Genomic DNA, 15,965 nt, shown 5'->3' on the forward strand with positions numbered 1-15,965 from the left:
TGAAGATGCTCCACTGCCACAGTGTGTTGTCTGCCAAGAGGTGCTAGCTAACGATGCTATGAGATGTTTAAAATGTGTACAACAAGATGTTTAAAAAAGCACAGATGTTTAAAATGTGTAAAAAAATGTTTTAAAAAAACACAGATCTTTAAAATGTGTAAAAAAAAGAGGTTTTAAAAAAGCACAGATGTTTAAAATGTGTAAAAAAAGATGTTTTAAAAAAGCACAGATGTTTAAAATGTGTAAAAAAATGTTTTAAAAAAGCACAGATGTTTAAAATGTGTAAAAAAAAAGATATTTTAAAAAAGCACAGATGTTTAAAATGTGTAAAAAAAGATGTTTTAAAAAAGCACAGATGTTTAAAATGTGTAAAAAAAAGATATTTTAAAAAAGCACAGATGTTTAAAATGTGTAAAAAAAGATGTTTTAAAAAAGCACAGATGTTTAAAATGTGTAAAAAAAAGATGTTTTAAAAAAGCACAGATGTTTAAAATGTGTAAAAAAGATGTTTTAAAAAAGCACAGATGTTTAAAATGTGTAAAAAAAAGATGTTTTAAAAAAGCACAGATGTTTAAAATGTGTAAAAAAAGATGTTTTAAAAAAGCACAGATGTTTAAAATGTGTAAAAAAAGATGTTTTAAAAAAGCACAGATGTTTAAAATGTGTAAAAAAAGATGTTTTAAAAAAGCACAGATGTTTAAAATGTGTAAAAAAAAAGTTATTTTAAAAAAGCACAGATGTTTAAAATGTGTAAAAAAGATATTTTAAAAAAGCACAGATGTTTAAAATGTGTAAAAAAAAGATGTTTTAAAAAAGCACAGATGTTTAAAATGTGTAAAAAAAGATGTTTTAAAAAAGCACAGATGTTTAAAATGTGTAAAAAAAAAGTTATTTTAAAAAAGCACAGATGTTTAAAATGTGTAAAAAAAATGATGTTTTAAAAAAGCACAGATGTTTAAAATGTGTAAAAAAAAGATGTTTTAAAAAAGCACAGATGTTTAAAATGTGTAAAAAAGATGTTTTAAAAAAGCACAGATGTTTAAAATGTGTAAAAAAAGATGTTTTAAAAAAGCAGATGTTTTAAATGTGTAAAAAAAGATGTTTTAAAAAAGCACAGATGTTTAAAATGTGTAAAAGAAAAAAATAAAAATGTGTTCAACAACCATTTTTTTAAATACGAATGGAACATTAAGTATAGCAACAACAAACATTGTAAGGAGGGGGGGCGCTGTTGTTTATTTGCTCTCTGAGGGGGGGCCGACTCTCCCACACTTTGAAAACCCCTGTGCTAGACTATATTCTGAACGACTGTGCTGTGCGTTGTCAACTTTCAGCGATCTACATATGGGTTAGTTTAAATTTGATGAGATTGTAGCCTACAGTATAAGCCAATTGTATGAGTCTTGACGTAATATTGTTTAAGGCGATGTTGTTATTAATTTCATCCTGCCCCATCAAAATCGATGACCATGTGCTGCTGCTGCTTTAGATATCAAGTTTTAAACACTACACAGTACAGTGAAGTCGCATTTACAAGACAGGAGCTGCTCATCATTATACCAGTAAATTACACACAAGTGAACAAAACAAATGGACAGATCAACCATGTGCTAATGCGGCACCGGTGCCTTCATGCCACGTTCCTTTTCTATTTTCACCCCTTAATGCCAGAGTAAAAAAAAAAAGTAAGTTTCTTTACACCATTTAAACAACATTTACACACAGAGAGTCATATTCAGAGTTGAGTTCCTCATGCACAGTGATGATATTATACTGCAATCGCACACATCAGTATTTAGACCACGGATATGAGTAGACACTTATTTTTCAAGGACTGAATTTTTAATAGAAAAGTATAAACAAACTTGATGTGAGTATTGTTTTCGGTCGGGTTTCTTTGTTTTTTGTTAATGATATTACGGGAAAACGGCTGGATCGATCTTCATGAAACTTTCAGGATAGATGGGCGTTGGTCTCAAATAGAGCCTCCAACATTTTGAGGGTCATCCGGTCAAGGTCACCAAAAAGGTCAAAATTGTTTTTGTTGTGTCTACTGCCTCATATAGTGGTGCTAGTCACTGTGTCATTGTGCTGTAAGAATGCAAGTGTAACAATCGCACACTGCGCATGCACATACACGTGTTACGATTAAAATGGCCAGTGAGTGTATACAATTTGGTTCACCATTCGAAATAAATGGACTAGACTAAAGAAATCGCTTTTAGACATGTTTATGCTTATTACAGAGGGAAAGTGCGCTCCACTGAGCTCTAGCGCCGGGCCATTTCCAGGAAATAAGAGTTTGGGTCATGGCGACAGTGTGTGTATGTCAGCCTCGGTTCGGAGGTTTCAGTTTCGAAAACTGTAAGAGGTAAGAGTAGAATAATATAAAGTACAGACACTTGGTATACAACCCTAATTCCAAAAAAATTGGGACAGAGTACAAATTGTAAATAAAAATGGAATGCAATGATGTGGAAGTTTCAAAATTCCATATTTTATTCAGAATAGAACATAGATGACATATCAAATGTTTAAACTGAGAAAATGTATCATTTAAAGAGAAAAATTAGGTAATTTTAAATTTCATGACAACAACACATCTCAAAAAAGTTGGGACAAGGCCATGTTTCCCACTGTGAGACATCCCCTTTTCTCTTTACAACAGTCTGTAAACGTCTGGGGACTGAGGAGACAAGTTGCTCAAGTTTAGGGATAGGAATGTTAACCCATTCTTGTCTAATGTAGGATTCTAGTTGCTCAACTGTCTTAGGTCTTTTTTGTCGTATCTTCCGTTTTATGATGCGCCAAATGTTTTCTATGGGTGAAAGATCTGGACTGCAGGCTGGCCAGTTCAGTACCCGGACCCTTCTTCTACGCAGCCATGATGCTGTAATTGATGCAGTATGTGGTTTGGCATTGTCATGTTGGAAAATGCAAGGTCTTCCCTGAAAGAGACGTCGTCTGGATGGGAGCATATGTTGCTCTAGAACCTGGATATACCTTTCAGCATTGATGGTGCCTTTCCAGATGTGTAAGCTGCCCATGCCACACGCACTAATGCAACCCCATACCATCAGAGATGCAGGCTTCTGAACTGAGCGCTGATAACAACTTGGGTCGTCCTTCTCCTCTTTAGTCTGAATGACACAGCGTCCCTGATTTCCATAAAGAACTTCAAATTTTGATTCGTCTGACCACAGAACAGTTTTCCACTTTGCCACAGTCCATTTTAAATGAGCCTTGGCCCAGAGAAGACGTCTGCGCTTCTGGATCATGTTTAGATACGGCTTCTTCTTTGAACTATAGAGTTTTAGCTGGCAACGGTGGATGGCACGGTGAATTGTGTTCACAGATAATGTTCTCTGGAAATATTCCTGAGCCCATTTTGTGATTTCCAATACAGAAGCATGCCTGTATGTGATGCAGTGCCGTCTAAGGGCCTGAAGATCACGGGCACCCAGTATGGTTTTCCAGCCTTGACCCTTACGCACAGAGATTCTTCCAGATTCTCTGAATCTTTTGATGATATTATGCACTGTAGATGATGATATGTTCAAACTCTTTGCAATTTTACACTGTCGAACTCCTTTCTGATATTGCTCCACTATTTGTCGGCGCAGAATTAGGGGGATTGGTGATCCTCTTCCCATCTTTACTTCTGAGAGCCGCTGCCACTCCAAGATGCTCTTTTTATACCCAGTCATGTTAATGACCTATTGCCAATTGACCTAATGAGTTGCAGTTTGGTCCTCCAGCTGTTCCTTTTTTGTACCTTTAACTTTTCCAGCCTCTTATTGCCCCTGTCCCAACTTTTTTGAGATGTGTTGCTGTCATGAAATTTCAAATGAGCCAATATTTGGCATGAAATTTCAAAATGTCTCACTTTCGACATTTGATATGTTGTCTATGTTCTATTGTGAATACAATATCAGTTTTTGAGATTTGTAAATTATTGCATTCCGTTTTTATTTACAATTTGTACTTTGTCCCAACTTTTTTGGAATCGGGGTTGTATTTTACTTCTGTGATTTTTTAATTGTTCATTTTCGTGGCTACTGCCTCATAGAGTAAATATATATGCTATATTTACTGTATGGACATGGGATCAGAAAACTATTTTATTTATAAGCAGTAGCCACATGGACCCATAGGGGACCAATTTTTTTTCGTGATATCTTCCTTTATATTCATCATAAGTGCTACCGGGCGAGGTTTGTTTTGCCTGGCAACACTTGTTTTATTTCTGTAGCAGTGTTATTGTAGAGAGGTATGAAATGCTTGTCCCTTTCGAATCGTCCTGCTCACCAGCAGCTAAACACAGCGTCACGATACTCGACACACATTCATTTATTTAGACTGAATGAAAAGAATCCGATAATCTGATTTCCATACAGAAGGTGGACTGGAATGGAACATCAGGGTACTGTGAGGGTTAATTTGTGTGCAAAATTAATTGTTAGTGCACAATCTTAAAAAAAAAAAAAGAAAATAACAGCATGTGCTGGATCAAGTGCTATTTCATGAACTACCATATAAAGAGCATGCAAGCCATATTGTTAAATTAAACAAATCTGTCGTGATCAATGTGATTACAATTGTTATGTCTGAGAGCAAAAAATGCTATCTGTTTCTTCAGTCCACATTTTCTATTGGGCTTAAAGGCTTTGTGTTTTGAGCTGTTGGTGTGTTTAGAGATTATTAAAAAAATAAAAATAAAAACCCTGGAGGTGTCAAGAGCACACAGGTGACTCACACATGCAAGTTAAATGTCAAGCACGTGTGTAACCCGTTGCAGAATTCTGCCCCATATTGTGGAATTAAGTTGCAAGCTCTGAATACGGCTCACGAAGCAGAAACTGTATTATGTAATACAGTATTATCGGTCAGCCCTCCCTATATTACAACCCCCGATTCCAAAAAAGTTGGGACAACGTACAAATTGTAAATAAAAACAGAATGCAATAATTTACAAATCTCAAAAACTGATATTGTATTCACAATAGAACATAGACAACATATCAAATGTCGAAAGTGAGACATTTTGAAATTTCATGCCAAACATTGGCTCATTTGAAATTTCATGACAGCAACACATCTCAAAAAAGTTGGGACAGGGGCAATAAGAGGCTGGAAAAGTTAAAGGTACAAAAAAGGAACAGCTGGAGGACCAAATTGCAACTCATTAGGTCAATTGGCAATAGGTCATTAACATGACTGGGTATAAAAAGAGCATCTTGGAGTGGCAGCGGCTCTCAGAAGTAAAGATGGGAAGAGGATCACCAATCCCCCTAATTCTGCGCCGACAAATAGTGGAGCAATATCAGAAAGGAGTTCGACAGTGTAAAATTGCAAAGAGTTTGAACATATCATCATCTACAGAGCATAATATCATCAAAAGATTCAGAGAATCTGGAAGAATCTCTGTGCGTAAGGGTCAAGGCCGGAAAACCATACTGGGTGCCCGTGATCTTCGGGCCCTTAGACGGCACTGCATCACATACAGGCATGCTTCTGTATTGGAAATCACAAAATGGGCTCAGGAATATTTCCAGAGAACATTATCTGTGAACACAATTCACCGTGCCATCCGCCGTTGCCAGCTAAAACTCTATAGTTCAAAGAAGAAGCCGTATCTAAACACGATCCAGAAGCGCAGACGTCTTCTCTGGGCCAAGGCTCATTTAAAATGGACTGTGGCAAAGTGGAAAACTGTTCTGTGGTCAGACGAATCAAAATGTGAAGTTCTTTATGGAAATCAGGGACGCCGTGTCATTCGGACTAAAGAGGAGAAGGACGAGCCAAGTTGTTATCAGCGCTCAGTTCAGAAGCCTGCATCTCTGATGGTATGGGGTTGCATTAGTGCGTGTGGCATGGGCAGCTTACACATCTGGAAAGACACCATCAATGCTGAAAGGTATATCCAGGTTCTAGAGCAACATATGCTCCCATCCAGACGACGTCTCTTTCAGGGAAGACCTTGCATTTTCCAACATGACAATGCCAAACCACATACTGCATCAATTACAGCATCATGGCTGCGTAGAAGAAGGGTCCAGGTACTGAACTGGCCAGCCTGCAGTCCAGATCTTTCACCCATAGAAAACATTTGGCGCGTCATAAAACGGAAGATACGACAAAAAAGACCTAAGACAGTTGAGCAACTAGAATCCTACATTAGACAAGAATGGGTTAACATTCCTATCCCTAAACTTGAGCAACTTGTCCCCTCAGTCCCCAGACGTTTACAGACTGTTGTAAAGAGAAAAGGGGATGTCTCACAGTGGGAAACATGGCCTTGTCACAACTTTTTTGAGATGTGGTGTTGTCATGAGATTTAAAATCACCTAATTTTTCTCTTTAAATGATACATTTTCTCAGTTTAAACATTTGATATGTCATCTATGTTCAATTCTGAATAAAATATGGAATTTTGAAACTTCCACATCATTGCATTCCGTTTTTATTTACAATTTGTACTTTGTCCCAACTTTTTTGGAATCGGGGTTGTACATCACAGTTTGGAGCATTAAGTGTGAATGAATATTTAAAAATTCACTGTCCATCTTGACACTAATCACAGATACGCAGATGCAAAAAGTGACCAAAAAGAAGACAAAATGTGCCGCATTAGTCCACAGAACATCTCAAGAATCAGCGAAACACTCACGAGATCCCGCACTGTGGCACTTGCCTGCTTTCCTCATTTTAATCTGATCCTCTGCATCAGTTTTGTTCATGAATTTCTGTTCCTGCCAATTCAGCGTAGTGTGTTCTGGCACACAGCTACAGCATATAACTCCAATGCAGTGTCCAGATTATCTGTGTTATCAGTATTACATTATTATTTGCAATGAGATTAATTAATTAAATGATATACTGTGATGTAGGAGCAGGTGCACGTGATACACACGTGAGTGTCCCAGCACTGGATGTACGAGAGGTCCTCATGCACACAAGCCTTGGAGTCCTGGCTTATTTAATACTAGTTTATAATGCAGTACTTTTAAGAGAAAACTTCTCTGGGCTGAGAAAAGAGGTCATCTAAAACTATCTGTCTAAAATGGAAAACAGAAGGTGTGATTTATTTATTTAAGAAGCAGGTCACTCCAGAGAGTGTGACAGAGGATAACAAGTACTCAGACGTACAGTACGGATTAAAGCTCATCCCATCATGTTAATGACGTCATGAAAAGAGTGGATATCTTTATATTAACTCAGAGATGAGGGCATGATCACAGGTTTCAGAGCGGTCAGTTCAGTTTCTTTGATTTCCAGGGTTGGATGAAGGTAAGACAGTTGATTACACTACCGTTCAAAAGTTTGGGGTCACTTTGAAATGTCCTTATTTTTGAAAGAAAAGCACTGTTCTTTTCAATGCAGATCACTTTAAACTAATCAGAAATCCACTCTATACATTGCTAATGTGGTAAATGACTATTCTAGCTGCAAATGTCTGGTTTTTGGTGCAATATCTCCATAGGTGTATAGAGGCCCATTTCCAGCAACTCTCACTCCAGTGTTCTAATGGTACAATGTGTTTGCTCATTGCCTCAGAAGGCTAATGGATGATTAGAAAACCCTTGTACAATCATGTTAGCACAGCTGAAAACAGTTGAGCTCTTTAGAGAAGCTATAAAACTGACCTTCCTTTGAGCAGATTGAGTTTCTGGAGCATCACATTTGTGGGGTCGATTAAATGCTCAAAATGGCCAGAAAAATGTCTCAACTATATTTTCTATTCATTTTACAACTTATGGTGGGAAATAAAAGTGTGACTTTTCATGGAAAACACAAAATTGTCTGGGTGACCCCAAACTTTTGAACGGTAGTGTACAAGAATCTGTGGTTGGTTGAAGAGAGCAACTGGACTTGCTTGAAGATTCTTGAAAACGTTTCACCTCTCATCCTAAAGGCTTCCTCAGTTCTGTCTGACTAATAGGGAGTATCCAGTATTTATCCTCTCATGGATCATCATAGAATCCGAATCAGAATGCTGATGGCTGCATTGTAGGTGGCTGATAAAAGATGTCATAGACACCCACCTCTGTTCAATGATGGCCGTTCCAGGCTGACAAAAATGAACGATCCTCTCTGGCTAAGATGTCTGCCAGTTTTCTGGAAGTCCTCTCAGAGGGATCTCATCCCAAAGTGCGTAGAAACATATCTGTGACAAATCTCAAACAGAACTGAGACAGAACTGAGGAAGCCTTTAGGATGAGAGGCGAAACGTTTTCAAGAATCTTCAAGCAAGTCCAGTTGCTCTCTTCAACCAACCACAGATTACTATGTACCTGGATGACTGAGAATCGTCACAGATATGTTTCTGCGCACTTTGGGATGAGATCCCTATGAGAGGACTTCCAGAAAACTGGCAGACATCTTAGCCAGAGAGGATCGTTCATTTTTGTCAACCTGGAACGGCCATCATTGAACAGAGGTGGGTGTCTATGATATCTTTTATCAGCCACCTACAACGCAGCCATCAGCATTCTGATTCGGATTCTATGATGATCCATGAGAGGATAAATACCTGATACTCCCTATTAGTCAGAGAGAACTGAGGAAGCCTTTAGGATGAGAGGCGAAACGTTTTCAAGAATCTTCAAGCAAGTCCAGTTGCTCTCTTCAACCAACCACAGATTACTATGTACCTGGATGACTGAGATTCGTCACAGATAGTGTACAAGAATGGAAATAGAATTAAATATGTCTGTCATGACATTAAAAAATATATGACTGGGAACAAATAGATAACGCACACACACTGATACCCCTTTTCCACCAACAGGGAACAGGTTAGGTTCTGTTTCACGTACCAAATTTTGAACCGTTCTGAGAACTTTGACCAAAAATGAATTGGTTCAGAACTTGAAAAGCTGACATCAGTGGCATGTCTTTAGTTTACAGAGTTTCTTATCATTAGTACTTGGTCCATGCTTGTTGTTTGGAAACTAATATCTGCAACAACAGAACAAAAGCTCATAGATAATCAGTGTTATCCGCCATCTTGTTTTACTCCCATTGTGAACTGTGCAAATGCCCTCTGTTCATGACGCGTCTATGATTACAAAGGTTCTGCTAAAAACCTGGCACCAAGGTTCAAAGAATCCTGAACGGAACCGGTTCAAAAACCTGTTCCCTGTTGGTCAAAAACGGGGACGTGTGAGAAACAGCCTTTGTCCGTTGTATGCTGGCATCCTGCGTTAATGGTTTTGTTTTGTTTTTTTTCATTGGTGCTGACAAAGTTTGGTTTGACTTCAGAGCCGATAATAAGCGAAAAATTCAAATAATTTAAGACATTCATTGAATAAGACAAACAAAATTCCCAATCAGATATTTAACCAATGTATACGCAACATTGAAATGTAAGAAAAACTATCAGGAAGGAAAGAGATACTTGCTTTAGAATTGCTGAGATAAATTGTGCATGCAAAGTGGTTTGGGCCAAGCTACAGAAAATGGGGGAAAAAAAAACACATCGTGAAAAGAACTGAGTGAAGTACATGACTCAATGCAAAGAAATACAAGACAGAAATCTTCATGCAATAAGACATGCGAGAGAGAGAGAGAGAGAGAGAGAGAGAGAGAGAGCAGGTAAAGAGACAATCTCCAGATACAAACCTCCAACATTAAATTGCTATGTCTGGTATAGAGAGTTTCACCCTCGATTTTCTTAGCTCTTTTCTGCAAAGAACAAAAACGGAAAGAAAAAAAAAAGTGTTCACAGTTTGCCAATCTGGAAGAGTAATCAGAGAGGAATCACAGGCTGGTTGACTTGCAGGAGCATTCAGTGTGGAACGCGAACAAGAGATGTGGTCATGGTACCAAAAGAAATGAAAATGTGCAGGAAAGCAGAGTAAAAAGGTGTAAGGTGCAGAGCCAGGAGGGAACGCTGGACTGCGTAGTGATTGACGTGTAGATACAGCGGAATTGTGCAGTGAAAATGTCTAGTCTGAAAGCTCGAGGTGAAGTGTTTCTACAGCTTACTGTTTGTTGAAAAAGCTTGACGCTCGTTGCTCAATGGCCCGAAATCATCAATTAGCTCATGGCTAACTAATGTCATAGCCTTAGGCCCTGTCCACACGGCAACGGATTCAGGTGAATCTGATAAAATTGTTTATCGTTTCGGCCTGGCGTCCACACGGCACCGGCGTTTTGGCCGTCCACACAGCACGGCACCCAAAACGAAATCTTTTGAGAACGGGTTCCAGAGTGAAAAAATCTGGCAACGTCGCTGTTGCGAAGTCGTCTGGATGAGTAGAACGGATTTGTTTACGATGACATCACAACCACATGACTGTCAGTGCTTCACGCCGGGTAGAAGTGTAACGAACTCGATGCGAGTTGTCAACAAATCCGATAACTTGGTTCATGAAACGCGCTTACAAAATATTTTCACTGTGAATATTTATTGTGTAATGGTGCAAAGTGAGAGAGAGAGAGAGAGAGAGAGAGAGAGAGAGAGAGAGAGAATAGCCCTTAGGGCAGAGTCTTTAGTCCAAACACTGCGGAAGCAGTACCAAACCGCGCATCGCCCGTGTGCTTTCCAAAAACAATCCCGCCAGCAAAAATAGGAAAAAAAAAGGAGCGATCTCACCTCTTCAGATGTTGGTTTAAGTCCAACAATACATTCCTCAAAAAGGGCGTAGAAGAACAAAGTAATCCATCAACGTGTAGCATTCAATTTATTCCGGACCATTAAAGAATTCTGGAGGATATCAGAATGTTGGCGTACCGGCTTCCATCTACCCCCATTCATTCCTCTTTCCGCGTCTTTCGTTTTACACTACTGATTAATAATAAAAACTTTATGTGGCTGATGCTACAGAAGAAGGGGTTTATGCGCATGCGTCTACTTCTATTGTTCTGGTGTCTCCGATGGGACCGTCTTACAGCGCACGTAGTGGTGTGGCATGTGTATTGCATCGTTTTCAGCAAGCGTTGCGTTGCCATATGAACCTGAAATTTTACTGATCCGTTGCCCATGTGGACACAATATTTTAAAAAAAAAATCTCGTTGCCGTTGTCGTGTGGATGTAGCCTTACTATGAAGCACTAATCACTCTCTCTCTGGCCAAAAGTATGTGGACACCTCACCATCACACCCATATGTGGTTCTTCTCCAAACTGTTCCCACAAAGTTCCCTGACTGAAGTCAATTCCACTAAAGACTTTTGGAATGAACTGGAACCTCAACATCCCAAGAACAGTGTCTGATCTCACTAATGCTCTTGTAGCTGAACTGAATGAACACAAGTTCCCACAGCCATGCCCCAAAATCTAGTGAAAAGCTTTCCCAGAAGAGAAGAGAAGAGAAGAGAAGAGAAGAGAAGAGAAGAGAAGAGAAGAGAAGAGAAGAGAAGAGAAGGATGGAGCTTATTATAAGAGTAAAAATGGAATAAATCTGGAATGAGATGCTCAGCAACAAGCACATATGAGTGTGATGGTCAGGAATGCACATACTTTGACTAAATTATGTGTATCATTTTATTTAACTCGTTTGTTGGTCCCTTACTGACAGGTACTGGAGCTCAGCCAGCGTTACATGTGAGAAATTGCGTTTGAACCAACTATTCTTGGTAGGTTGCAAAAATTAAGTGCACATGTGACTTCTCATCACATGGTTGCTTGTCAGCATCATTATGCAAAATAATACTTACATTTTTAATGACAATCAAATTAAGAATTTAAAATGGCCCTCCCAACTCCAGCCCCACCTGTGCATGCCCACTTGGTCGAAAAACTGAGACAGGCAAAAAAATTAAATTCTTACTGTCGTAAACATGCTTTTCCTTTATACACACGCAGGCACTATATCTGAGCACATGCAGAAACCAGTCACGGTACCTTTAATCATTCACTGCATTCTAGCCCATAGACACAGTTATACAAGCAAGAACAGAGCCAGAGCAGATAACAAAATAAAAATCATTCAATAAATTGCTGAAAAATTTCTCTTCTGCAGTAGAAGACAAGCAGCGACAGCAAGGATAAGGAAGGGTGCTTCTTTGTCATGCCGTAACTCTGAAGAGGGGATAAGTTCCAACCTTGCGCATTCGCACCATCACTTGTGGGGGCTGTACAAGCCCCAAAGAGGAGGGAACAGACAGCCATATTAGAATGCCTCATATACATTAAACCTCCATTAACACTTACATACTACAGACCTTCATGTAATCAAGATTTAAACTTTGTAAAACAAATAAATTTTTCAAATGCCATACAGTACTGTGCACGTGTAAATAACTGTTATAAATCAAAGGTATTTTCAAAAATAAAGAGCAGGAATAAACTCACCAGTCACAAGCCTATCTTTAAAAATACATCAGGTGTGCACATTTTTACAAGGAAACTCTTTGGTAAGTTTTTCTAAACATCCTGGAGAACCTGCCACAATTCATCTGGAAACTTTGACCACCAAACTCGCTTTTTTATTCGTTTTTAAAACTTGACAAGCAGCATGAAAAGTCTGAAAATTGGTCTGTCAAGTATGGTATTATGTTTTTCGTTTCTGACGTACAAACATCTTCCTGTAAAATTTCATTTCGGTTGGGAAAAAAAATGCTTGGAAATGAAACAAATCTTTTACTGACCCCCAGTATTGTACAACCCCGATTCCAAAAAAGTTGGAACAAAGTACAAATTGTAAATAAAAATGGAATGCAATAATTTACAAATCTCAAAAACTGATATTGTATTCACAATAGAACATAGACAACATATCAAATGTCGAAAGTGAGACATTTTGAAATTTCATGCCAAATATTGGCTCATTTGAAATTTCATGACAGCAACACATCTCAAAAAAGTTGGGACGGGGCAATAAGAGGCTGGAAAAGTTAAAGGTACAAAAAAGGAACAGCTGGAGGACCAAATTGCAACTCATTAGGTCAATTGGCAATAGGTCATTAACATGACTGGGTATAAAAAGAGCATCTTGGAGTGGCAGCGGCTCTCAGAAGTAAAGATGGGAAGAGGATCACCAATCCCCCTAATTCTGCGCCGACAAATAGTGGAGCAATATCAGAAAGGAGTTCGACAGTGTAAAATTGCAAAGAGTTTGAACATATCATCATCTACAGTGCATAATATCATCAAAAGATTCAGAGAATCTGGAAGAATCTCTGTGCATAAGGGTCAAGGCCGGAAAACCATACTGGGTGCCCGTGATCTTCGGGCCCTTAGACAGCACTGCATCACATACAGGCATGCTTCTGTATTGGAAATCACAAAATGGGCTCAGGAATATTTCCAGAGAACATTATCTGTGAACACAATTCACCGTGCCATCCGCCGTTGCCAGCTAAAACTCTATAGTTCAAAGAAGAAGCCGTATCTAAACATGATCCAGAAGCGCAGACGTCTTCTCTGGGCCAAGGCTCATTTAAAATGGACTGTGGCAAAGTGGAAAACTGTTCTGTGGTCAGACGAATCAAAATTTGAAGTTCTTGATGGAAATCAGGGACGCCGTGTCATTCGGACTAAAGAGGAGAAGGACGACCCGAGTTGTTGTCAGCGCTCAGTTCAGAAGCCTGCATCTCTGATGGTATGGGGTTGCATTAGTGCGTGTGGCATGGGCAGCTTACACATCTGGAAAGACACCATCAATGCTGAAAGGTATATCCAGGTTCTAGAGCAACATATGCTCCCATCCAGACGACGTCTCTTTCAGGGAAGACCTTGCATTTTCCAACATGACAATGCCAAACCACATACTGCATCAATTACAGCATCATGGCTGCGTAGAAGAAGGGTCCGGGTACTGAACTGGCCAGCCTGCAGTCCAGATCTTTCACCCATAGAAAACATTTGGCGCATCATAAAACGGAAGATACGACAAAAAAGACCTAAGACAGTTGAGCAACTAGAATCCTACATTAGACAAGAATGGGTTAACATTCCTATCCCTAAACTTGAGCAACTTGTCTCCTCAGTCCCCAGACGTTTACAGACTGTTGTAAAGAGAAAAGGGGATGTCTCACAGTGGGAAACATGGCCTTGTCCCAACTTTTTTGAGATGTGTTGTTGTCATGAAATTTAAAATCACCTAATTTTTCTCTTTAAATGATACATTTTCTCAGTTTAAACATTTGATATGTCATCTATGTTCTATTCTGAATAAAATATGGAATTTTGAAACTTCCACATCATTGCATTCCGTTTTTATTTACAATTTGTACTTTGTCCCAACTTTTTTGGAATCGGGGTTGTAAAAGTCATACAATGATCTTCTAAGACCATTCAAATTGCAAAAAGATTTTGCACAGTACAGTATGTTTAAGGCCTTAGTAAAAGGTCACATTCTCAATTCTTGCGATGCATCCTGAAACTGAAGCACAGACCTGACTCGTTTTCTCCCCATTAGTGGTCGTCACTGCCAGGGCATCATGTTGCCTCCACTCACGTCGGACAACCATCTGCAGGGGCACACAATTACCCACCCTGATATCGGTCTCTCTCTCTCTCTCTCTCACTCTCACTCACTCACACACACCAGGCTTGTAGTACTCGAGTCCGACTCGTGCCCTAATTTTAAGGACTCGTGACTTGACTTGGACTTGAGCACTGATGACTCGGACTCGTGCAATAACTGCATTCAGACTCATAAATTGGAGATGAGGACTTAGATTTTTTCTTTATTTTTTGTAACATGCCATAATAATATATTTATATCTACATTAATTTTTATACTAATTTTGTACAAGAGAATGCACATTCACCTGTTCATACAGTACGTCATGTTCAGGAACAAACTAACGTTGACGGCGCTAAAATGCCTGGAGAGAACGCCGCTAGGATTGTCCGCTTTGCTTATACAGACTTCTCGTGCAGTGGGAAAAAATGCACTGCGATGTGTTCCATATGTAGAAGAACTATCAAGGAGACGACGGGGACGACCTCAAACTTCAATCGTCATTTGGTAAGACCACACCCAGAGAAGGAAGTGACACGCTGTGTTCATTGCCCTGTTGATAGTGGGCGGGGCTTGCTGAGTAATGAACAAGCTTTTTATCTTTAGCCTATTAACTAAACAGGGCAGTCGAGCAGTAATGTTAGTCCAACACAGTAGCAGAGACACTTTCACATAAAGGCAGCAACAGCCACCGTCAAATGGTGCGGCTGGAGTCAGTTTTCGCACTTCAAAGATGCATTTACTCCATTTGAGTAAGGCCCCGTCCACACGAGTACGTTTTTGTTGAATCCGCATAAATACTTTATCGTTTTGGCCTCACGTCCAGACGGATCTGGCTTTTTCAAGGTGTGAAACCGGTATTTTTTGAAAACGGGTCCCAGAGTGCCGGATAGCCCGGAGTCGTCTGGACAGCGAAGCAGATTTTTTTCAGAAACGATGACGTATAAGCCCCGCCTCTCTAACCTTTAACCTCAGCCGCCGCCGCTAGACGCGTCATAACAACAACAACAACGGCGGACTACAGGCTTGTGCTCGTACTGCAGAAACAACTCAGTCTATTACGGCTGCTACAACAAAACCTTCTGCTTTTATATTACTGCGAGGAGCAACAAAACTTCTCGTGTTATGAGCTTATTTTGTAAACAGCGCGTGACCTTTATACGCATGCTCCATGGCTTCTCTTCCGGTTTTAGTGTATTGGTGTGGTGGCATCACAGCGCCACACACAGGCCTGGCATATGTACTACAGCGTTTTGGGTCGTTTCCAGCGAATCGAAATGACGCCGTGTTTACGGAGATTTTTTTCAAAACAACAGCGTATTGGGTGAGGCCGCGTACTCGTGTGGACGGGGCCTAAGTTATAAAACACTTGGGGGTGTGCTGCTAATGGAAAATAATCCATGACCAAGTGGTGCGATTACAACCCTGATGTGGATTATTTTCCTAAAACTGTAGTGTTTTATTCCTCTTGTAACACATATTGTTCATTTTATTTTTTCATGAACAATATACAGTTTCACTCAAAACTATATAAATATACAAGTAACCG

The 15,965-nt window shown here is 39.5% G+C and overlaps 1 protein-coding gene across 1 annotated transcript in view; it reads right to left on the bottom strand.

Moving 5' to 3' along the window:
• Positions 1–15,965, bottom strand: part of epb41a (erythrocyte membrane protein band 4.1a) — an 85,655-nt gene that overhangs the window by 21,903 nt on the left and 47,787 nt on the right. The window contains exons 13-14 of the mRNA XM_060904983.1: positions 14,346–14,420; positions 9,625–9,687 (exon numbers count right to left, since the gene is read on the bottom strand). Coding sequence (XP_060760966.1) covers positions 9,625–9,687; positions 14,346–14,420 — 138 coding nt within the window. The remainder of the gene's footprint in view (positions 1–9,624; positions 9,688–14,345; positions 14,421–15,965) is intronic.

This window comes from Neoarius graeffei, chromosome 22, assembly GCF_027579695.1.
Source record: "Neoarius graeffei isolate fNeoGra1 chromosome 22, fNeoGra1.pri, whole genome shotgun sequence".
Classification (NCBI taxonomy): domain Eukaryota; kingdom Metazoa; phylum Chordata; class Actinopteri; order Siluriformes; family Ariidae; genus Neoarius; species Neoarius graeffei.